Below are 25,265 nucleotides of genomic sequence, written 5' to 3'. Positions count from 1 at the left end.
CCTTATATACAAGAGTACACGTCTCGACTTAAAACGCTGCAAAACTTAATAATTCACACAATTCGTAATATAAATATTCGCAACATTATCAGATGTCCATCATAGATTTAAAATTTTATTACGACGTAAGATAGTAATATTTTATTTGTCAACATTGTAAAATTTTTACACAATTTATTCGCTTAAAATTCTTGCGTTCAAATATTATTTTAAAATTCTGGTGTACGATATTGCAATAGCAAAATTTCCCAATGAACACTTACTTTTTCTTGAGAGTGAAGAAACTACGCCGCTTAGTTTCGGCTTGTGTCGGGGCTGGCAAAGTGTGAGCCCTAGATGTGCTTGCACCTGATGTTCCTTGTGCCGCTTGATTTAATGCGGATACCCAGTCGTTCATTTCGGTATCGTCTTTGGCCTGGAACAGGAAGTCGGATCCGCTTTGCGACCTATAAAAAAAGATACTTTACTTATCGATATCTACATCAATGTCGCAGAACACGCAAATATATGTATAATAATAATATCGAGCACTGACTTGACTCGGAAGACATGTTTCTTCTTAGTGTAATCACTCGCTACAGTAATAGTCGCGCCTCTTAGATCAAGAGGAGCCTCTCCTTTGTACGATTGATCGGGCGAAGCTTTGTACGACTTCTGATCTTTATATACAAATAAGCTCTGCCCGCGTACGACCATGTATACTTTGTCCCAGGAGCGATTGGACGCCTTCTTCGTTGTACTTTCCCACTCGTGCTTCCGCTGTAGCGGCCCCTCGAACTCATCGTCGCTCGGACTTCGTGGCTCTGGAAAAGATAATAGATTTTACTATCCATCGCTTAATAAGGAGCAATTTACTAAAATATATTTCGGATAAATTATGAATTATTTATACGAGGGAAATCGCCTGCATCTCTTGCTTCGAGTAGATGATGAAGCTGCAAATAATCAGTGATATTATTTTGAGGGATTAGTCGCAACATTCATTCAATGGAATACCCAGTTATAACAATTCTCTCGAACCAATTTTTTTCGAACCAATTATTCTAATTTAAAGAATGCATTTATTTAACGTTTGAACTTCCCAACCAACATATACTGTATATTTATGCTTATAATAGCACTTAGACAAAAACAAGCCCCGATTACTCATTCCTTTATTTGTTAGACGTAACGTATAAATGATAGGATATAATTTAGTTCCAAGAGTGTTTTCCCATTATACATACAACATATAATCACTGTGTAGCAGCTCTTCTTGAATATACAGCAGGTAATAAAGTGATTGTTAAAAATCTACGTAACCAAAACATAGTTGATTAGTAAAGAGATTAAATGCCAGGTTCCATTTAATCTCAACTTCCATCTAAATAATACTTTGACAGTAATTTAGAATTCCACGAACGTGAATTGAACTCATAATAGTTTCTCGATTTTTTTTAGTAATGACATCATTTATTTTCAAATGTCAATCATCCATGTCTGGATCATCCGTTTTTATACTTCGTACTATAAATATACGCATGTAAAGCAAAGTTGAAATATAATCACACAAGGGATAAAAGTGTGTAACAAAAAAGAAAAAAAAAAGGAAATTTGACGTCCAACGAGCAAACGTTAAAGTGTAATTACTGTCGATTGTTTAAGTCTCTTTTTTTCATTCACTTACCAGGAATACTGTGCTCATCATCACTCACGCCACTGCGATCTAAACTTGGCGACTTGGCAGACTTTCTCCAGCGGAAACTCCTGAACGGTGACTTGCTGCGGCTTCGTTCCTTACGCCTTGCAGCCTCGGAGCCACTTCCTTTCGGAGCTTTACGACGTACGCAACACACATAACGTTCATTAGCTTACTTACTTTGTACCCTAGCTTGTAGCAGAGATTTGTATCAGGTAAACAATTTGCCGCTAATAGTCCTTACATCCACGTGTTACACGTTACTTTTTTTTCCATGCTTTCTAACTACAGAGAATATATGGTAATACGAAAATACACACATGCAACATGCTCATGCATAAGATGCCAAATGAGCAATGCACTTATCAAACTATGTGTGACAAGTAGAAGATATTTCGTGTGTTTATCGCATCACATTAACAGCTACGTTAATTAAAAAAATATTTATATATTATATTTATGTATAAATATAAATATTTTGATTTATAATTATACATAATATATATTTCATAAATTTATATTTATATAAATATTTATTACATATTTCAATAGTTTTCAAAAGTTTTTTTTTAAACGAGAAATCAAAGTGTGTTTATTTTTTTAAACTTGCCACTGAATGAAGTCTGACGAGAAACAAAAATCAAATCGATCGTAAAAAGTTTTGTGCATGGCGGTTTTATGCGCCATGGTTTTACATATCCGCGATCAAGATGATTTGCGGCTTAGGAGCGTGGAATACCTAATCTTAAAGAATTGATATTATCATTCAAGTGTAAAAAATTATACGAGATGAACTCTTGTTGTGCAGAAAGATCAGAAACGCCGCGTTCGCTGCTAATGCAGCAACTAATACCAGCAGTGTCACGACCCGCACCACCTTGGTCGGCTGTCGCAATAATCGATCTGAAGATGCAGGAACTGTTGTCAGAGCATTTTGCGGGGAAATATCTGATACTTCTCTTCTATCCATGCGACTTCTCATTTACGTGCCCCACCGAACTTATCCAATTTAGTGATCGTATTGCTGAATTTCGAGCTCTTGGTACGAAGTTATATTTTTCTTCCCCGTTTAATGACAGTATAAACAAAATTTTCAATAACGGAGTCAATAAAGAGTATTCGTAAAAAAAAAAATTCGTGAAACAAAATTTTATAAAGAAGTTATTTTACTTATCAAACTGCTTTGTTTCGAGTTTTTATACTTATGTGATAATGTTTTTCTCTTATCATTAATTCCTGCGTTTTATACTAGGCTCGGAGGTAGTAGCAGTCTCAACAGATTCTGAATTCTCGCACTTCGCGTGGGTGATGACCCCACGTAAACAAGGAGGCTTGGGCGAAATGAAGATTCCACTGCTCTCCGATAAGAGTCATCAAATAGCGCGGGATTACGGCGTATTAAATGAGAAACAAGGGTATGCATATAGAGCTCTATTCATTATAGATAGACAGCAAATTATACGCCACGTGACGATAAATGACCAAGATCTACCGCGATCAGTGGATGAGGTATTGCGAGTTATAAAAGCTTGTTGTTTCGTGGATAAAAACGGCAGTCTGTGTCCTTATGGACCAATGCCGACGAATAACGCCTTAGGAGAAGAAGATTATTTCAGCACGACTTGATCTCGATTGTGTGTCAATTCTTATATTCCTCAATTGTGATGAACGCAATCTTTCATTAATTATATGGTTTACATCAAAGTGAATGATCATTCAAGACTTTAATTGAATTGAAGCAATCACTCACGGTAATATCATGGCAGCTAATATCAATGGCGGGAAATATTAATAAATGTTTAACTTTTTAACACATGTAGCTTGAGATTTGAATATTTGCGAACACTTACTTGTTGGCGTGCGAGTACCATGCGGTGGAGTTTTCACAGATGTTGGCGAGACAGGTTGAGTCCCATCTCCTTCCCGGAAAGACAGCTGTCTAGGTCTTTGTGCATGCACTACACCACACCAATCACAAAATCATGCTATGCATTATTTGGATAATACATCATTTGTTAAATGCATGATATATATTCGTCACGGTTATACCAATAACAATTACTCGATTGCTATGATTAGCATAACTCGACGTTAATCACGAATTCAATTCTTCGTAGTGGTATGACCGTCCGAATATTCAAGTAAATCCTATACAACACGTACATAAAGGACAGAACCCAATTTCTTGCTTCTTAAGAGACTTAGAATAATGAGATGATTTCGAATGTGCTTATCTTCCAATAAGATATTCAAGCATTACATTTTAACGTAATCATACGATAGACGAGAACGAAATATAGTATAGTTAACAAATGTACCTACCAGATGAATGAAATGGTTCACAATGGATTAGTATGACCAGAAATTGTGACTATTAGAATTTCGCTTGATATTTTATCGTATCAAATTATTATATGTGATTTTACACATGTGCATGTTAAATATCAAAAATGTTTGATAAATTATTTTCTCGTGACATAATCGATGTCAGACGACAGAAGAGACATCTTTGGTAGAATAACGGGCCATCACCTGCTAGAGAAAAAGTTAATAAAATGGTGATTTATGCGAAAGCGATAGGTGCGACGTGGCTACGAATATGCTGGAAAATGTAAGATTATTGCGATGTGTGACTTAATGCTAACATGAAATCTGAAGAACAAAGCTGTCGTTAAATACTGCTACGAAGACGTGACTTGATCATCCATCACCAGTTTGTGAAATTATGTGAACCTATACACAAGATATGATCCACTTGAGATTGTAGCTTCGAAAGAGTTGCGGAGGAATTAGAAAGATGTTCTCACGCTTTGACAAGTTTCATATCGCGTAACACTCACCTTCCTTGGGTTTGTCTTGAGGCTGTGGTGTACGTGTAGAAGCCTTGCGATGTGCTGCTGTGGTTTGTGCATTCCGTGCCGCATTAGGGTGCATTTAGGGGTTGGATAAAATGAGATGACGTGGAGGATGGATTCGATACGGATCGGAATAAGTTTCGGCAGGTTTGGGTGGGAAAAGGCAAAAATAAACGTGCTGTTAGCGATGTCACATGCTTATCCAGACAATCCATATTCATAATACGTAAATCATCAGAGTTGAATTTTACGTCAAAAGCAAGATTTTACTCTACATCGCGATTATTAGTCATGAGAAGAGATGAAACGTTACTCTTATTCCGCTTTTTCTCTTTCGGTTTACAATATTACTACTAATCGCAATCATTACCACGCCAAATCAATAGTCATACAAACTCGAAAATACAATTCTATTAGAAAAAAGCACTCAACATTATATTCTAAATAATGTGCGTGTTATATACCGGTTATTCTATATCAGCATCTTCAAATAGAATACAAAACCGTAGACAGAATTAGAAGATGCGGTAAGTACCGAGAAAAGTTGTCACAGATTATTCGATTAGTAAAACCCAAAACATATCCATTATATGCAATTATATTACCGTGTCCCTCATCTTCTCCACGTTCTCCGCTTGTTGCCCCGTCAGTTTCAGCTCTGTAATATACAACATTCATTCATAATATCGTATATAATATTGTGACACAGATTACAAAAATATTTGTATTACCTATCGCTAGGTGGTTCATCTGGACTAGTAACAGGTGTCGCCTTGGCCAAACGTGCAGCTTCTGCCGCTGCCGCCTCCTCCCTTCTGCGTCTTTCTTCTTCTTCCCTTTCTTGCTCTCGTCGCTTTAGCTCTTTCAATTCAAACTGCATTAAAAATATGAAGATTATTTATTTCTATATTTATGCTAAATCATATTCTATACCTTATAAATTGTATTAATTTCTGACATAATGGAAATACGACAGTACATTTTACTGTGGAAGATTTACTTATTTAAACGACATATGACACAACAGAAAGTATTCTACAAGTTTTTCTATTATGCTATCCAGTCAGAAATTTTCCGTATAACTACTTACAGTAGTAAGTCGATGCAAGGCACTAAACCTTTCTTCTTGTGCAGCTGCCGATTTTTCGAAAGCTTCGTGTTTCTTGATTAAATTTTCAACTTCATCGATAGTATGCTGTGAAAAATATAAGTTTAAAAAAAAAACGTTCAATTAAAAATTCGTGTTTGCAATTTAATTACTTACACCAAGCTCCTGGCTCATAAGATATGGCTCTTGAGCAATTAACCATGCTTCAGCAACTGCCGCATCTCGAGCAAATTGATAAACTTCCAAAACTATAGCAAACGTAAATAAATGAGTATTAAATATATCATACAGACAATATATCATACAAGTATACAAGATCAAAATGCATTTTTTAAATAGCAAATGCAACTTACTGAGTTGCAAGTTTTCCCAACGTTCCTCCCATCGGTGTAACAATGCGTTTCTGTGATCGGTTAATGCTGCCAATTTCTCCTTTATCTGCGCGCTAGCATAATGATTCCTAGCTAAGAGGTCTTTTCCGAGATTAATGCACGCCATTAGATTATCCTCCCTGGCATCAATCTCCGCCTTCAAGCTCTGATGATTATTCATCAGCAATTCAACGCCAGCAACATCGCGCGGTTTTTCAGACGTGTTCATCTGGCGCACAACGTCATCCATCCAGATCATCAGGGTCCTGACCATATTGAAGAATCGGAAGAGATCGCCGGTATCTTCCAATTTAGCTCGTCTGCCTTCGCATAACGATTGCAAATTATTCCACGCTGCTACGACCTCGGCTTCACGATTTGTAATCTCACGCGCTTTGTCGCCCGCATAGCTTGCCTGCAGTTTGGCGGATTCTTCCTCGATCTGCGATACTTGATTCTGCAACGTGGACAGATCCTGAATAAAGTTGGCGTGTTTACGTTGGAGGGCGGATACCGAGCCGGCATCACGACCCAATTCGTCAGACATAGCGTTTTGTTTCTCTAAGATTCTGCCGAGAACGTCCTTGCAATCGTGAAAAAATTTGTGCAACTCGCGACTGGCCACCAGCATCTGTGTGCGGGTCTCGATCAGTTCCAGCAGATCTTGCCAAACTTCGTTCAAACCGTCCTTCCATTCAGCGATCGTTGCCGCATCAGAATGCCCGGTGGCGATAAGAGAATCTGCAATACCATTGACGGCCTCCACTCGCTCGGAACCAATTGCTTCTGTATCGCGCGCAAACTCCTTAAATCTTTCCCACAATAACGTCACATGATCGTAATCCTGACCCAACTCGTGACTACCAGCGACCAGTTCTCTCTCCTGGATCCATTGTTCGAGATCATCAACTTCTCGGTTTAGCATGAACAATTGGAGTGCCTCATCCAGTTTGGCTCGTCGCTCACCAGCCAGATCTTTCAGACCGGCGTACAGTTTGTCCACCTGCGATTGTTTCACGGCGATCTGATCGGCCAACGGGTGTTGATCATTTATCAGTTGTCTAGCGGTCTCGCCTAGTTGGCGAATCGTCTCCGCGTAATCTTCAACCGCATGTTCAAGTGATTCATGCTTCTTCATTAAATTTTGGGCAGAGATCTCATCCTTACCACGATCCTCGACCATCATGTACAGCTCTTGCTCGCTCATCCACGACTCGGCCTCAGTGGCATCGAAGAAGTACTGCTGCGCCTTCTCGTTCTGCAGCAGATGTTTATTTCTATCATCGACCGCGTCCTTCAGCTCGCGCCACTTCTCAGTCAATTCGGATATTAGTTTCTGGAACTCGGGACTGTCCTCGTGTCCTTCATCAATCAGCTTCTGCCCATTATTACATACCAAATTGATCCTGGGTTCGTGATTTTCAATTTCCGTGCGTAATGACTGATTCTTTTTCTTTAGCATGTGAACGTTAAACAGTGAAGTTCCGTACTCAGTGCTAGTTGCTTGCGGCATTTTCTCTGCGATCCACAGCTTCTCATCCTCGACGTCGCGTCGGAATTGGAAGGCCTCTTTCTTCTTCTCGAGATGCCGTTGACGATCGATGAGCGGTGCCTTAAGCTGAGCGAATCTCTGGGCGACTTTCTCCTTCTTGCACTTGATCTCCTCCATTTTATCATCCGGTACTGTACGTTGCAAATGTTCCGCCTGTTTGTCCAATTCAGTAACCTGTTTCGCTTTCACCGCCATTTGAGTCTCGATCATCTGTTGCTTCTGCATCAATATATTCACGGACGCCAGGTCAGAACCGGTATCGGTACTCTCTATCTGCTTCTCTAGTTCGTTCATCCACGAATCGATATCGTCACAGGTCTGATGTATCAATACCTCGCGATTCGAATCGAACAATCGCTCACCCTTATCATGAGTCGTGGTCTCCAGATCGACGAATTGTTCAGCCAATTCGGCGACCTTCGGTTTGATAATCTCCGCTAGATCCGGTTTTTGTTGAATCAATTCGTCTGCGGCTTGCTGTAATTGCTGCAAGCGATCTTTGTTGCTGGCGATTTCCGCTTCGAACGCTTGGTGACGAGTCCACTTGCTATGAATAGTCTTCGCACTTCTGTATGTTTCGTCTTGAGCAGTGATATGTTTCTCCTGTACCCATTCACCGAGTTCCTCGCAATCTTGTAGGAACATCTGTAATTGAAGCTGATCCTTGAGTTTCTCCATAAGTAAATTAGCCTTCTCGCGATTAATTCGTCGACGGTCGTTGATGTTCTCGGCCTTCTTCTTCACCTTATCGGCCGCAAAGTGTCCTTCATCAACCAAACGTCCGGCAAACTGTACAACCGAGTTGATTTTCTCATCGTTGGCATCCATGGTAGTCATAAATGCCTCGTGTCGTTTAATCATGTGTTCCGCTTGTTCGAAATTTGCCGGCGTTTCGTCCTTGGCAAGAATGTGTTCCTGTTGTGATAAGAGCACCTCCGCTTGACGCGCATCTCGATCGAACACTTGTAAATTCAAGGAGTTGGATAATAAGTTCTGACGATTCACCCACATCTGATGCAATTCCTCCCAGCCCATCTTCAACGCGTTCAGTCTCTCACGCAGGAACATGTACTGCGTGTCACCATCACCAGCCTCTGTCGTTAATCGCTCGCCATATTCCATCATCTTCTGGTAATCTTCAGTGTAATTGTCAATCTCTTCCTTAATGTTCTGATGCTGTGTAAGCAACTTTTCAGCATCGGCAAGACTGGTCGGCGTATCTTCGCTAGCAACGTCGGTCTGCGTTTTCGTGAGCCACGCCTGGAAATGATCGAGATCGCGTAGGAACCGGTGCAAATCTCCTGCCTCCTCGAGCTTGGCATCGCGCTCTTTCAACATCTGCGTTAGCTGCTCCCAAATCAGATGAATCTGCGCAATTCTCTCGCGTATCACCGCAGCCTCCTCCGGATGTTCCTTCTGTATAACTTCCGCCTCCTTCTCCAAGGCGTCTAATTTGGCCTGAATAGCCGCCAAATCGCGCTCCATACCGCTCAGTCTACGTTGCAGCGTCATTACGCCAGTCAAATCCATTTCCAAACTATCGGTCTGCTGCAGAATTCGCTTTTTGTCTTCGATCCAAGACACAGTCTCGCGACACTCGATATGGAACGTCTGCACACCATGTGCGGAGTTCAATTCTTCACGTTTGCCCTCCGCCTTCTCGCGCAGCTCGGCCCACTTCTGGTTCAGTTCGTTTTGTCGTGCGATTATTTGTTCCGAGTTCGGATGTTCGACATGCAGCAATTGTCTGGCCAATTGATTAACCACGGCGACGCGAGATGCATTTGCATTCATTTCTTTCTCGAAGCCGTTATAGCGGTGTTTCATGATCTCAACATCTTCAATATCCTTGGCAGGTACCATCGTATCCAGCATTCTATTCTTTTCACCGATCCATTGTTCGACTCCGTCGGTCTCGCTGAATACCTTGTACAATGACAGAGCGTCCAGCAATCTCTGCTTACGCAACTTGGCTAAGTCGAGGAGTTCCTTGTACCTGACATCTATTGAAGTCAGTCTTTCTAGGACTTCTGGCGATTTTGCGTCCTGTTCGCCCAACGTTGATTCCTGCTGATGAAGTTGATCGATAGTAGTGGCATAATTTTTAAGCTCATCTGTTACATCTTTGTGTTTCTTCAACAACGATTGCACATTTGCCTCATCTCTACCGACATCCTCTGACGAGACGAGTCGTAAAGTATCCAACATCCAGATGTCAATGTCGTCCGCGTCTGCGAAAAGTTGGTGATAGTCAACAGCTTCTACGAGTCGCTTTCTCCTGAAAGCCGCCAGATCCAATAAATGATTCCACATAGCGAGAATTTCCTGAAGCCTCTCCTGAATACGATCGGAGCCAAAGTGTTGTTGCCGAACTAGCTCGTCGCCAACTGCTGCAACTGACATCAACTGCGGTTCGTGTGATTGTATCTCGTTTTCCAATGCTTTATGCTTGGACAGCAGCAGGTTAATGGTAGTCAAGTCATGACCGATGTCACCCGTGGATACGATCTGTTCCTTCTCCTTTATCCAATTCTCCTCATCAGCCATATCCCAATAGAACTGCCAGAGTTTCCGAGATTCCTCGAGCCTGGTACGACGCTCGATCGCTAACCGCACCAACTCGGCGTACGCGTTCTCCAATTGTTGCACGCGCTCGACGATAATGGCCGGATCGCACGGTCGATAGCCTTCTCCATGCTCTAGGAATCTCTGGCTCTGTTGAACAACGGCCTTGACTCTCTCGCCGAGCACATTGATATCCGCTTCGACGAGAGAGTGCTTTTGCAACAGATCCTCCACGCCCATCAAATGTTTGCCGTAATCGTCCGTCAGTAGTCGCATCTTGATTTCCTCCATGCTGTCCAGTATGTACAACATCTCCTGGAAGTTCTGCTGTAATTGCAAGGAAAGTTCTAGTCGCATCCGCCTAGCACGCAGTAATTCCAGAAGATAGTTCCATAGTCGTAGCACGTTGTCCTTGCGAGCGTTGATACGCTCAATGTCGTGATAGTTCTCCGCCTCGAGCTCCTGTGAAACCGCCATGACGGCTTGCACACGTTCTTCATAGGCAAAAATGTCAGTCTCTATAGCTTCGTGCTTCTTCGCAGCAGCTTCTACAGCAGCGAGATCAAAGCCGAAGTTATCTTGCGATACTAACCGCTGATTCTCCGACAACCATGTCTCGCGCATGCTAGCTTTCCGGTTAAATCTAGCTGCCAATTGCTCCAACTTTTCTTGTCGAATCAGTTCCTCACGCAGGGCCAATTCTCGTTCGTGTTCAGCCTTCTCCAATCTCTCCCATGCCTTATTGATATCGGATATCATTTTACCCTCTTTGGGCGTATAGGGCTTCTGATTGTTTGCGCGCATCTTCGATTGTAGAGTAAACAATAATACTTCGAGATTACCCTTTTCTACAAATTTGGGTGGTTTCTCTACTGTGCGATAATTCGAGAATTGCGAAAGTTGTGATTGGACGCCGACTAAGGAATTCGCAAACCTGCGATCACCAAGTGCTTCTATCGTGGCCTCGATCCAGCGCAGCAAATCGCTGGTGAGGCTCTCATACTCGTGTATCATACGATCGTTCTCCATCGCGATACCGACCACTTTGCCAATTCTCTTACCTTGCACAGTCTCCTGTTTCATCTTTGAGAAATAGTGATAATACGTGACAACGTAAGTTATGATGGACTTTTCGTCCGGATGATCGACGAAGATATCTTCGGCATCCAGTAGCTTCGTGAGACCGAGTTTGTCTTCCGCAACGTTGAAGGCATTATTGAGATTATAGATCGCGTTCGATTTGGAAAGCTTTTCGAACTGGATCAGATCTGGACGGTGCTTATGTATGATCGCATTGAACGCCAAACCGTCTCGCCACGATGTCGTGAAATTTCTTACGTTTACATTGTGATAACCCGCGGTCTTCATCTGACACCATAATAATAACGCGTCCTTGGCGGACTTGGTCTCCTGATTATCCGTCTCTTCGATCGTAATATCTTGAATTTGGAATCGCAAGATTATCGTCCAAATGAGACCCAGGCTCAGACGTGGATTTCCGTCGACAATATCGTGGGATCCCATGTTCTCCAGATGTACCCTCTGCTCACGCAGAAATTGTAGCGCCTTCTCCACATTCTCCAGGCAGTGGATGCGCATCTTGCCTTTGGTAGGACGTGGCAAACGTTCACCCGACAAGATCTCTAACAGCCTTATCAACATCTTGCCATCTCGCAGATCGACGTACAGATCACCGATTCGGCACGAACATCGAACTAAATGGGAGTTGACCCATTTCTGGAAGGTCTTCTTTTGCACTAATTCACGCTCACCTGGCAAAGAAGATCGCACAATAGTAATCTTAGTGAATAGTCAATGAATATACATTAAGGCTCTTATTTTGTAACTTTTAACGACAGCATTGTCGTTGCATAGTTTTTTTTACCATATATAAAACATGCGGAATAACAATGTGACATCGTTACTATTATTATGAATTACAGAATAGGAACGTAATATATGCTAACTTTGAATTTACTTTAAATGTATTTAAATTATTTAGTATGACATCGTTCAAAAATAACTAAATAAAATTTAGATAGAGAGATGTTTTAAATAATTAATAGTTTCTTTACCTCGAAGATCAAACACAATTTTATCATAATTCATTCTTAGTTAATAATCCGAATTTATTATATTCACTTGCACAATGATCAATATTATTCTAATCGATTCAATTATGTATACTTAATAAGTTTAACTTTTTATAATATTCAATATACAGATATTCAATGATATACATAATATCTTGACTACGTTCAATCTAGTCTAAGAAACAACTGTTACAAGCTCATGAAGTTATCGAACTCTTAAAACAATTATCTCAAAAGGATGTGGTTCTTTGATAATCCCAACTATAGAATTCATCTAAAAACAATTCATAATACCCCAGTAACATCGTCATTCATTATTATTATTATTATTATTACAGAATAGTATTATAAGCTTTAAATATCCAATCAATGAAAACAAATCATACTATTGAATTTATATAAAAAAAAAACAATTATTATTATAAAAGACATAAAAGATAATTATATATAAATGGAGCAATTGAAAAGGAAAATCGATAGAGTTCCGTACCAGCTAGCGCCTTGATACGTGAGCGTTCGAAAAGTCTCGAACTCGAGTTTCCTCCGTCGTATTCGTACTCGTCGACAATCTCTTGTTGTAGCGTGGGGTCCCAACCCCCGCGCACCACCGAGATGTCGGTCGTCATTTTGTCAATCAGACCAACAGCTCACTTCTGCCGAACCCTTAAAAAGGGTGCACCTGAAAATGATACCATAAATTTATTAACGCGTGGAATCAGAGGAATTTTTGAAAGTGATAATTTATAAATTCTCCATTTTCTTTCTCATAATATTAAAAAAATATATTTTATCCTTATCATATAAAATATATAATATTTATATTATAAATTTTTATATAGTAAAATTATGTCTCCATTGATTTCATGCACGTTTTTTAAATCCTTGATTAAATGCATCAAATATTTTTCACAATCTTTTATATGTGTATATCTAGCCTCTTTAAACTCTTGGAGTGCAATCTCACTCTAAGAAATGAAAATTGAGCCAGTCTTGGAAAAGAGTGATACAATTTTCAATCTTTAACAATGAGATTTCATTTTAAAAATTTTTAGAAAAAACATGTTATAATCTAAAATGTAGGAAATATTCAATGTTGAATATATGAGACCTTCAATCGCACACACCTAAGAAACACGGTACCACGCATAAAATGCAAACAAAGACGTGGTAATAATCGTAAGAATTTTTTCCTTTTGCTATACCCACGCAATATAAATGGTAAACGGTGCACAGAACATGTCTTGACAAGCTACGGTCAGCGCGTTGTCACGTCAGTCGATCTACGCGTACGTACAGATAAGAATTGCAGAGTAATCTTATCTCCTTGCACGGCGGGTCTAACGATTAATAATTGGATAAATAATAGGGACTTCGAGAGGATTAATGTTACGCAATGCTGTTCGATAACAGAGTACGAATGCGTCTACGCCCACGCATAATGCAGAGATCTTTCATTTTCTTCAGTGCGCTTCGTTAGCCTAAAGTATATCGTGCACATTTCTTCTCTTCAACTCTCAGCGTTAATATCCGATCTATATTATAACGTAGAAATTTGTTTTTCACATCACAAAAATAATATCTTTACTATCTGAAAGTAAATACTGATAAATCAATTTTGAGAAGAGCTGCAAAAACTTCAGTGCCATGGACTAATCCGTGTAATAAATCTGATTCTTCGCGTCAGATCTATTATTAAATCATTCAATAAGATATATTTCCTTATCAACACTCACAGTCAGTGTTATATATAATGTTCCGCGATAACACAGTAACTCTTACGTTTTTCATTTATTTTTATACGAGAATCATCTTCTTTTCGATCGTTTATCGAAGACATTAATTTAAATTTCTATGTGTTGAATACATGGTGTAAAAACATCGATGAAGAATACGTTCTGTCGCAATCATCATTCCTAGCAAAAACTTATGTCCATTTTTCTTTTTCTTTTTTTTTTACCCATATGCTCGTGCTCTTCAAATTGTCTTCGGCCACTGTAACAATAATTACATGGCTCTAATCACTGAGTTCGCTTTCGCAGTCGCCGGGTTTAAGGAGATGGCAATGTTCTGTTAACGTCTGTGAAGTGCATGTCTTTAGATATATACGTGCGCTCATTTAATAGATAGCGTTGCCACGCTCGCCTCCGCGTGGGAGACGCGACCGCCTCGCTCACCATACGACGATTACATCACGCGAATGATGTCACACACGCGAAATACACATCGTCGGCATCGGCGTCGCACTGGTCCCCACAGGAGGGTGATTTAACAGAAAGGTAGACACTCGTCGACATTGGCGTACACGTCGACATGTGACACAAGCATCATGCTTATATACACGATAAACTTGAAGCGTGTGCCAAGCAGACTTTCAACAATGAAAAAAGAGCCTGTAATAACTACGAAAATGTTAAGTAAAATAATTTCACACGATCAAATGTTTGATTAATATAACTTTAAAAAATAATTTTAATTTTTTTAATGTTCAGGAAGTATATTCACCAATAATATAACTAACTGTTTGATAATAATTACTAAATATTTATAGGAAAGTGAAATTATTTTTAATTATATTAATTAAACGTTTGATTAAAATTATTTTTGTTGATTAAATTATTATCAACTTTTGGTAGATATTACCAAACTTTTTTCAGTGAATATTTTAAATGTAGATACCAGAAATAAAGATCGATACAAAAATGAAATCAATTATCTTTTTCTATCTCGTTAATAAAAAGGTTTACAAAGAGTATCAAAAATCTAGATTTATACCAATATGATAAATGTACTTATTAAATAAAAGTGTAATTTGTAAATTGTAAAAAAGTATATAAAATTGACGATTTATAACTAAAATGTACGTTTCAAACATAAATCGCATAATTTTTATTACTGTTTACATTTTATATACACTTTACAGTATAACAGAATACAAAATACGAAATATAATACTACGCGTTTATAATTTAAATGCCAAATTTTTATATTTGGTATGCAGAAAATTATTTTCTAAATCTGTGATTGGAAATATGAAACCAAAAAATATTTTCTATAATATATATTGTCTTCATGTTACAATTAATATAAATATATATTGATAAAAAAAGAGGAAATGTGAATATGAATAAAAACAACTAATCTTTTGCATATAAACATTAATTAACATCAATAAGCATTAATTACGTAATCGCATTTTTCCTAAATTCACGTATGGAACAGCGTTATCAACATTAAAACAGAACGATATACAAATGAAGGGTAATTAACCGCATTGTCCAATTTATAATATAACGATTCATTGCGAACAATATTTACTAATTACTATCGATAACGCAATGAACAGTTGCATCTGCAGCTGCATGAGCTAACGATATTGATCTTTTTTTCTTTAACGGACCAAATGTCATAGTAACACAGCATATCGGACGCGCGAGAAACTCAAGGAGAACTAGAGTAAAACAATACGATATCTAATAATGAAAACGACAAATTGAAAAGGGTAACTTCATAGTAAAGCTGGATGCAAACAGAATTACGTCATCCTACTGAAATTAAAGACGCACTGTCAACAAAAGTTATACAAAAATTACACAATTTATAGTTATATAAATCTTATATTTTTACATGTTTTACGTCACAATTTTTATTAACGATTACGTAACTATGCGTTGGCATTTTCAATTAACAAGCATCTTCGAAGCTTATCGTCATACATAAAATTACACTGCTTGCTATCACGAATTTATTATTTATGTGACGAAGGAAAAAAAGGAGAGAGAAGAATATTTAGGATACATGACGTTTTTTTGCATATCTAATCCTTTCTCGATCGTTAATAATACCGATGAAGCGATAGACCGATCGCGACGAAATCGACGCGTTCTCCTCGAGCGACGTTCAAAGCCTGGTGAACGCAAGTATGAATGGCATTCTTAAATGTCTGGACAGTCACTTACGTTGAATTAAGAGCAATTACGCGAGTGCCGTCATACTTAATGGCCGGCGTAGTGGGAATGTACATACAGATTAATGCCTTCGTATCTAGTGGGCGGGGTGAGATGAATCACAAAGTGAATGACACGATAATCGAGGAAGGTTAAGTTTACTGATGACACTTTCTGGTTTGTCTTCAAAAGAAACAGTTCGGAACGTAGTCTCCGTTTTCAAAAAAGTTTACATAAACAATTTCTAAATAAAATTTAATTTTTGTAAAAATAAGTAATAAATAGTATACAAAAGTATTAATTAATAAATTTTAATTACAATTAATTTATTAAAAATTAATTAATTAAAATTTATTGAAAACTTACAAAGTTGCGGCACAGAAAATGAATTTTAAAAGTCCCTGATTTTTCCAGATGAAAAATAGAAAATTTTCTATGAGTAAATATGAGTAAAATATGTAAATTTTAATATTTAGACTCAAGGATTGTAAAAAAGCTAGTCTATATTAAAAACAACTTAGCAAAAAAAGCTTAGTAGCATAGTACAATTTTGAATGTAAATTCAAGTCACAACATAAAATAAATTAGTTTTGGAAAAAAAAAGAATGCAGTTATGACAAAAAAGAGGGATCAAATAAAAATATTGAATAAAATATAAATTTTTATTTTATTAAAATTGTTTAAAGTGCACAAGTTTTGACTATAAAACGTCAGATATAATATTTAAAAAATTATAAAAATTATTTGGAGCAATTTCAGGGAATTGTGAGCAAATTTCGAAATTCCAGACTTTTTTACTTTTCTCGGTTTTCATGATCAATTTCAATGTCCCTAACTTTTTCAGGTCTGTGGCCCTGAATGTAGGTATAATATAGTATATATACATTACACCTGCATGCTTGAAAAATATAACTCTGCAAGTAAAAAATAATAAAATAAAATAACAGTATTCTCTCTTGCTAATTGTAAGTTTTACAAATACATATTTTACTTATGCAATGACTTCATTATACCGTTTGCGGTTCAGTTATTATAGATAGTGGTATTTTTAATAATGCAGACATTACGTCCAAAAGTACTTTTTTTCCTAAAAGGATCTTTTAAAGTTGTATCATGAACTGGAAAAAAATGTAAAGATTAATAGTGTTTTTTTTACGTATAATTAGCGTGTATGTGTCATCACGAAGAACCCTCTATTGAACTCGATAAAATACGAGGTAAAGTAAAAAACGAAAATGGAAAACAAGAAGCTCATTGTGCACCAGAACGAGAACAGCCGTCTCTATATATCGCGAGTCTCCACTGCTTCGAATGCCATTCATGGAAGCAGAATTCTGTTGTTTAAATACATTCAACTCATTCTGAAGCTTTCTCTCGTCACATAGAGGTAAAAAATTTTCTTCAATTCTCTCGATAACGAGACTGCTTGACTTCCATATTATGTATAATACAGTATCTCTTAAACGATAATTCTTGGTTTTTCATTTAACGAGAAACTTTTGAAAAATGAATTAGATCGCAAATGATTACTTTCAATTTATTCTTGTGAAGAAGTCAAATGCCTCACTAAATATTAATTTATACAACAAGATGTACAATACTTATTATATCGCAGAAACAGATTAAAATCGATATCGTCCACGTAAGCAACGGAGTTAGCTATTTATAATTAGCCATATTCTCTTAGCTTCTAAATCTATACATCCTAAAATACACATCATCTCAATTTCGAAATCATCTTATAAATCTTTTATGGTGATTTTTATGAAGAAAAAAAATTCATAAAAAAATATTTACACAGTGTCGCGACTCCTACGATATATTTTGTTGCGGCTCACACAAAATCACGCATAAATCACGCATAAATAAGCGTAACGATGACCTCTCGGTGTCGGCGGTCTATCTTTAGGTCGGTCCAATTCAAGACGAGATACGCGGCGGAACCGCATTTCGCCAATTCGTCATCTAATCGTGTAGATTAAATCGTGCTTTTGTGTACAGTTCGTTGCGCCTTCTCCGCCGCAAAAAGATGCGATATAACGAACCACCGCATCGTGTCGTCGCAACGAACGAAGGTAAGATGAACACGACACGCGCACACACAGGCATACACACAGGCACACACACAGGCACATACATAGCCAGGATTATTGATTTTCCACCGGAGCCACCGTGGCGCCGGTGTCCGCGGCGTACACACGTCAAAAGCACCTGCGTGAGGTAAAGGGAGAAGGATAGGTGATACCCTGCGTTTTGAAACTTTAACCCCTGAAGTACCCTATTCTGAGTTACTCGAATTCCCTCGCGCTCCGAACGTGACAATTTATCACTTTGAATGCGAGATTTCCTTTAAGTCTCTCTCGAGATCGTTAAGACCAAGCTTTAATCGTCAATAATATAGCATTCATGAATGATATGGTAAGTGCCTGTGCTCTCAATATCCTTTGAATTAGCCGATCTTTGTCTGTTATAAAGAGAAGGCAACGCGATCATGTAATATCAGTAATAATCAAGATTGGAAAAGTTACTTTGTAATTATTAACTAGTTTGTTTTTCTCAGCTTATAGTTGACGAATAAGTGATGTAAAGCAACTCTCTATCCTGAATCTCTGCGAACGCGATAATTTATATCACTTTGTGTTATAAAAGTAACTATTAAAGTAGTTACTAGTTACCAACAAAATGTAACTAAAATCAAAGTTACAGTTAGATGTAAGTAACTGAAAAAGGAAGTCAAGTTACAGTTACTGAAAAAAATAACTCTAATTGTAACTTCATTACACGCAAGTGTAACGTGTTACTTTACTTCTCAACCTTGATAATAATATACTATATTACACTTAGCAAAATTTGTTAGCATCTGAATTAAAGAAGACTTAATTAAAGAACACTTGTAATAACATGCATATAATAAGCATGGGAAATACATTATGTAACGCCATTACTTATTGTTATCATCACGAACTGTAATTCTTAACAATTGTAATTAGGACACCAAGAAAAATCGTTAATACGGTATAGATCATTACTGCAGACAAATCGACGCGATTTGTTTGCAGTTATGATCTGTACCGTGTTAACGAGATTCATGTCGTACCTCATATTAACTGACGAGATTAATTAATGACGTATTAACACTTAGGCTAACTTGTGGCAAAATTAAGGAGGCCGCATTTTTGAAAAAAATTTTTTTAAAAATCATAAGCTTTTGCTACATGATTGAGAAAATTGAATTTAGAGGCAATAATTAACAGAATATAGAATTTGATTAATTTAGATTAAGTTATATTTAAGACTTGAATACAATAAATTAAATAATCACTTTTCTTAGCAACAGAATATTTTTTTTTGTGTAGAGTGACACTGAAATTAATTTGGTTCATATGATTTTCAACCGATTTGTTTCCAAGAAGATCCTCTGTCTATCAACTCGAAAACCAGTTTAAAAACTCAACCAAACATGCCAGTTTAACAATCACTTTGTAATTACTTCCAGTTGTTTCAATGCGTTAGATCGTTAAATCGTTCTAACGTTTTATCGCCCGACGAACGTGCTGTCGTGGGTTGAGGAACTGAGGGAATTAAAATCACAGTTGTAGACAATGTAGGAGATACAATCGCGAGGGAATCGCCGGTGATTCCACAGTGATTGTATTCTTCAAAATGATTCCCTACCGCAGTAAGCAGCAGTTTTTTAGAGGGGAGGAATTGTGGAGGTGTAAAGCGGGTAAACGCCCTTATGGTGACCCAGTTTTCCCGGCAACATACCCCCCCCCTTTTGCCCCTCCGAAGCTGCGAGCACTATCCGGCTAACGAGATTTCAATGCTCGCTCGGATTTGAACTTCAGACTATTACATCGACGTAACGTCCAACTCGTTCCTCCAATCTCACGATTGACTTTATTGCCTTTGGCATGTTAAAAAATAGTAAAAAAACAGTAAAAAGTTCTTTAATTTGATTATTATATACTTTTTTGAAAAAAAAAACTCTATTAATGATTATTATTGCTTCATGATGTTTGTTATAACAATAGTGTAGAAAATGGACAAGAACTTGAAAGTTTATTCAGTAACTAATGCAATTTTCCTGATAAAAATATGTGCAATTTGCGTAGGCACTTGCCCAGGTATTGTCTAATATTAATAGATTATTATTAATAATAGTTAAAATACAGCATAGTCTATTTATTGTCCTGTTTTTGTTTAGTAAGTGGATTCAGATGTTTGTGTGCAGGATGTCTTTGTGTGCAGTAACTGCAGGCAAAGCGTTACATTCTGATTGAAATCCTAAGTAATTTTATGTCTCAATTACTGAACAGAGTTTATGTAACTATCCAGTAATTGCTAAAAAAGTGCATAAAATTTCTATCAGAGATTGCAATGAATTTCTGCACTCCGTGTTTAGCGAGTGAAATTAATCCGATTTCACAGATTTGAACAGATCAGATATCCTGAATTTATCTGATTAATTATAGATTAACTATTATAAGACGTGTATTTACGGTCTTCATTCGAACAGAAATATAAAAAACAGTGTATAATTGTTCTAGACAGAATAACTATCCATTTTTGGAGATTAAAATTAACAGGGCAGGATTCGGAAGACCCGCGCGGGGTGAACGACCTCACGACTTACGATGACCCGATTTGCTCTTTCCTTGGTCGGGACACGGGAGAATCGTCGTCGTCAGCAATAAATATCACAACTTGATTTTATGCAGAATAAATTTAAAAATATTGGCGAGTGTAGCGACCAAAAAATGCTCGCGGTTTTTCTCAGAATAATTTCGCGAACGGTCATGGCATTCCTTCGCGTGTCATCAAGGGTTCGCTGAGAGGCTTGCTGAATCACCGAACCCCCGTTGTGTTCTTATTAAAGACCCGTTATTGGATAAAAGAATCGCTGTTTTGAACGTTATAAATATCCACGAATGTGAGACGAACAGAAGTGCTCACGATAAAAATTCCGCATCCAGTATCTTAACTATAGTATCGATTATAGTATCGATGCATCACTGCGAATTAATTTATTAATTGCGTATGAAATCGCCTTCCGTGCCAGTATTAATTAGTCATCTCCCCGATTAGATCAAGTGTATTTTTACAGGAATATGCTTTACACTAAATCAGTGAAGTTAAGACAAAAATAGATCAAAACTCAACAGCTCTCAAAAATAAAATAATAAATATTTACGAACGTTATTGATTTTTAGAGAGCGAGAAGGGGGGGTTTATTTTTTAAATCTTGCAGCTTTTCCTTGTGAATTGTAATAATTTATTAGTGGCTTTTCCGTTCTGTAAAAGTTAAAAATCGATGTAAAAAGTGAAACTATTTGAGAGCAATTTTGGAGGCTTTACTACATCCTGCATTTGACGATACATATGATAGATTATTATAAATAGCAGACGATTGTTGCATTAGATATATAATATTAACGAAAGAGATTGCGTACTACCAAAGGCATTCAGCATGGCGCTCGCCAAGCGACATAAATAATGTAACATCTCAGGCGACATATACACATACGTCGTGCTGTACCAAAGTTCCATTCACATCTTGAAATCGTCAATCTTTCAACATCCAAAGATTTTCACGTCAAATTAAATTGCAATTCGTCGTGATTTCGAACATGAGGAATTCAGACGTTTTCAGTTCGCAGAAATCTGAGAAAATCTATAGCGACAGCTATGTTATGCAACGATTAAGTTCGTGCGATTTTCCTGGGACGCGGCAGGAAGTACGCGATTATTCACGGTACCAATGAAATCTGCCATGAAATGGAGCGGCGAATTAGGTCGAATCGCGAACATATCGTTCTCGAGCACAATTCCTGTCTGTGACTCTCACGGAACTTGCAGCCGACATCAGCAATTTTCAGTAATTCACGTATGTTCCGTTCATCGTCTCGCCCATATCGATCAACAAATCACGTTATGTCAACGAGATCCAATTGATCTAAAAAAATCGATCTTTAAACACAATGGCATAAACACAATTGAGGGACTTGGTACTCAACCGTATTCATTAGTGCAAATTGTTCGATGCAGAGAAACAAACTAATTAAAGTTTACTAAGCCGACTAATTAGCAATGATCTCGCTTCAAAACTACTCGCAACTTTTCAATTGCAAAGTCTATATTCTGTCGTTGTCTACACGCAAAAGTTATCAACTTGAAAATCCAAATTGTTATTTTCTACTAGTAATTTTAAAGAGTCGAAGAGAAAAAAAAATAATAATATATTAGAAAATCTATTAATATGGAATAGATTAAATGTAATTAACAGTTGAGTTTTTTACGTGCCAATTGATGGAATATATAAATTACGTGAAAGAAATCTTTCAACCATTGTTGTTTTTCAACTTTTGCTATAAAATAATTTTGTATTTCTTGTAATGCAATAATTATACAAAGGGTATTTCAAAGGAACTCAACAAAAATAAGAGTAAAGAATAAAAATAGAAATTAAAGATAAAAAGAGAAAAATAGAAAGATATGAGAAGTCTGCATAAGAATTTTGTATAATTTATAGTGTATATTTATAAAATATATTGTAATGAGACAATAAAATTAGATTGGACATTAAAAACGTGTTAAGTTTAATATAAAATAAGAAAAGACTGTATGTTTGATAATATTAGTATGTTAGTCGCACTATAGATTTTATTTACACTACAGATTTACACTATAGATTTTACTTAGCCATTATTTATAATAAAGAATGGGTGGATATGGTAAAGTTTAATAGTAAACCAAGTCTCTCTTCTCGCACATGTAAACTGAAGTAAAATATTTTATTCTATTATATTTATATTCTAATAAAATTTCAAAAATTTAATAATTTCTAATATATTCGTATACGATAACAAAATTACTATGCGAACTACAAAACGGTATTTTATCTGGAATTATACAGAGGAGACGTTTGCTGGAAGTACCTATTTCTAGACGGAGAGCCGACAGTTGTTACTGTACACGGAGCTACGTCACATCCGCATTTGCGCTGATCTGCCGTCGGACAACTTGTTCGAAACATTTTAAATACGTATGGTTAGAACATTGCTTTAACTCCAAGGTACAAATTCTACGCTGCTATTCATTCTGTTATACGAGTTATTATTAACATCCCCAACAAGAAGAAATCTTCTTGGTACAAACTCCGTAAACCTGATGGGTTTCAGTGTACACGGATATGTTCAATCAACAACAAAAGATTCTTAACGGTACCTCGATCGACGTTTCGTTATTATCGGACAATCGAAACTGTAAAATGCCTGGCGCGATTGCGCAATCCCAGGAAGTGAAATAACGTTTGTGGAAGTAAGAAAGTACAGTTAGGCTGACGTCTATGATGATGATTTACTATGTGCGTCGACGCATCCACAACAAAATAAACCTTTGATAATGATTTAGGTATGCCAAAACAGTAATTAATCTTGTTTAATGCAGGACTTAACGAGTTCTGCATAGATGTAATTACAGCGCCGAGGAAAAAATAATTTTTTATCTCTCTGTCTCTCTCTCTCTCTCTCTCTCTCTCTCTCTCTCTCTCTCTCTCTCTCTCTCTCTCTCTCTCTCTCTCTCGTCTGCAATTATATTTTTACTTTCTCCGTCTATAATCTGGATTTTTGTCCTGCTCTTCAGCTTCTTACTGTTGTAAGCTTCCAGAAAAAATTCAAGATTATTTTTCAATTTCTCTGTTACATTACCAAATTTACTTTTAAAAAAAAAAAAAAATTTGCTTTGTAAAAGAGGAGCCGATATATATTTTTTAATTGTCAAATAATTTTATAACTCGAAACTTAAAATAGTTATTTAATAAGAATTGAAATTTGAGCAAAAATAAGAGTGAAATTTGACAGTAAAATTTCGCTTCTATCAACAAAAATTCAGATTGTAGGTGAACGCTTAAAAAATAAACTATTATAAAATTCCTTAAAATTCTGTTCTAAACAGTAATGAATTTAATTATCATTATTCGTAAGTATAATTCGTAGGTTATAATAATTCGTAAATATGAACAATGATACCGATTTGTTAGCTAGTATGAGACTTTAACTTTATTAGCTCTCTCACTTAAAATGAAAAACGTGACTGCATCAATAACTCTCTCTTAAGAAAATAGAAATCTTCGCATTAATTAGCTTTAAGCATGCAATAAGAAACGCACTTTTTCATATTTATACCGTTCCCTTTACGCGAGAATTCAATAAATCGAAACAAACGCGTTGGAATCGACAATCAGAAACTCGTCTACCTATCTTTCTGTCATAAGAAGGATGCAGGACGCATGTCATCGATTATCTAACATTTCGCGTCTACGTTCACATGCAGCGTTGTCTCGCGAACGAGGCTACGCGTAATCTGGATGCGGTAATCTGGAAACTAGGTTGCGTCGAACCCCCTTTAAACGGAAGCGCGCGGCTTATTAAAGTAATCGATACCAAAGACGGTCTCTGTCTCTTGAGTTGACAAAGCGGAAGCTTCCTCCTCCTCTTTCCTCGTCTATAAAAAGAAAGATACGAGTGCACGCATGTATGTATTATGTACGTACGTATATACAGCGAGAAAGAAGCAGAAAGTAATCAAGTTTACATCACGAGTAAAAAAGCTGTATCACGGAAAAAAAATGTTGCTGACTACAGTTAATTCTGATTAGCTGAAATTGCATTAGTTACTACAGCTATGAAATTTGCTAATACATAAAAAGGATTTGCTGTTGTGGCTAATATAAGGACGTAATAGCAAAGTATGCATCTGTCTGTTACAGATCAATTTATTTAGCAGCATGAAATTAGTTGTCATAGTTATCTGATATGTCAGTGTAAAAGAAAATTGTCTCTACCACAGCTAAATATGATTTGCTGAAACTGTACTTGCTACCAAATTGTCTGCTACAGAAAACATTTGCTGCAATGATCAATAGATCGATATAATAGCAAAATGCTTGTCTGTTACAATGATAATATTTAGGGCTCACAGCTAATGGAAATTAGACCTCGCAGAAACGACGTTAAGTATCCATATGTTACGACTGAAATTTAATTACCACACGCAAATTTTTGCTGCTGCAACTAATCTTTTTTTTCTATGATATTA

General features: G+C 37.1%; 1 protein-coding gene, 1 long non-coding RNA gene and 1 pseudogene across 12 annotated transcripts in view; 2 read left to right on the top strand and 1 right to left on the bottom strand.

Moving 5' to 3' along the window:
* The window catches only part of beta-Spec (spectrin beta chain), a 42,156-nt gene that overhangs the window by 5,993 nt on the left and 10,898 nt on the right, over positions 1 to 25,265 (bottom strand). Inside the window, exons 2-12 of one of the 10 annotated variants that reach the window (XM_087402654.1) lie at positions 12,713 to 12,901; positions 5,995 to 11,901; positions 5,798 to 5,889; positions 5,624 to 5,728; positions 5,265 to 5,407; positions 5,139 to 5,191; positions 4,519 to 4,575; positions 3,529 to 3,636; positions 1,667 to 1,813; positions 536 to 803; positions 264 to 446 (exon numbers count right to left, since the gene is read on the bottom strand). In XM_087402654.1, coding sequence (XP_087258780.1) covers positions 264 to 446; positions 536 to 803; positions 1,667 to 1,813; positions 3,529 to 3,636; positions 4,519 to 4,575; positions 5,139 to 5,191; positions 5,265 to 5,407; positions 5,624 to 5,728; positions 5,798 to 5,889; positions 5,995 to 11,901; positions 12,713 to 12,848 — 7,199 coding nt within the window. In that variant the 5' untranslated portion in view covers positions 12,849 to 12,901. Of the gene's footprint in view, positions 1 to 259; positions 447 to 535; positions 804 to 1,666; positions 1,814 to 3,528; positions 3,637 to 4,518; positions 4,576 to 5,138; positions 5,192 to 5,264; positions 5,408 to 5,623; positions 5,729 to 5,797; positions 5,890 to 5,994; positions 11,902 to 12,712; positions 12,902 to 25,265 lie in introns of those variants that run through there. The other 9 variants (XM_087402655.1, XM_011064385.2, XM_087402658.1 and 6 more) reach the window with 9 other exon arrangements.
* LOC105150969 (peroxiredoxin pseudogene) lies at positions 2,413 to 3,304 on the top strand (annotated as a pseudogene). The gene is made up of 2 exons (XR_015544278.1): positions 2,413 to 2,720; positions 2,931 to 3,304. The product of XR_015544278.1 is annotated as a peroxiredoxin pseudogene (transcript).
* Positions 14,362 to 24,796, top strand: LOC147910641 (uncharacterized). The gene is made up of 2 exons (XR_015544055.1): positions 14,362 to 18,584; positions 18,727 to 24,796. It is a non-coding gene; the product is annotated as an uncharacterized LOC147910641 (long non-coding RNA).

This window comes from Acromyrmex echinatior, chromosome 2, assembly GCF_024713525.1.
Source record: "Acromyrmex echinatior isolate Ae372 chromosome 2, ASM2471352v2, whole genome shotgun sequence".
In the NCBI taxonomy this organism is placed as follows: Eukaryota; Metazoa; Arthropoda; class Insecta; order Hymenoptera; family Formicidae; genus Acromyrmex; species Acromyrmex echinatior.
This window is presented reverse-complemented; position numbering and strand designations above follow the sequence as displayed.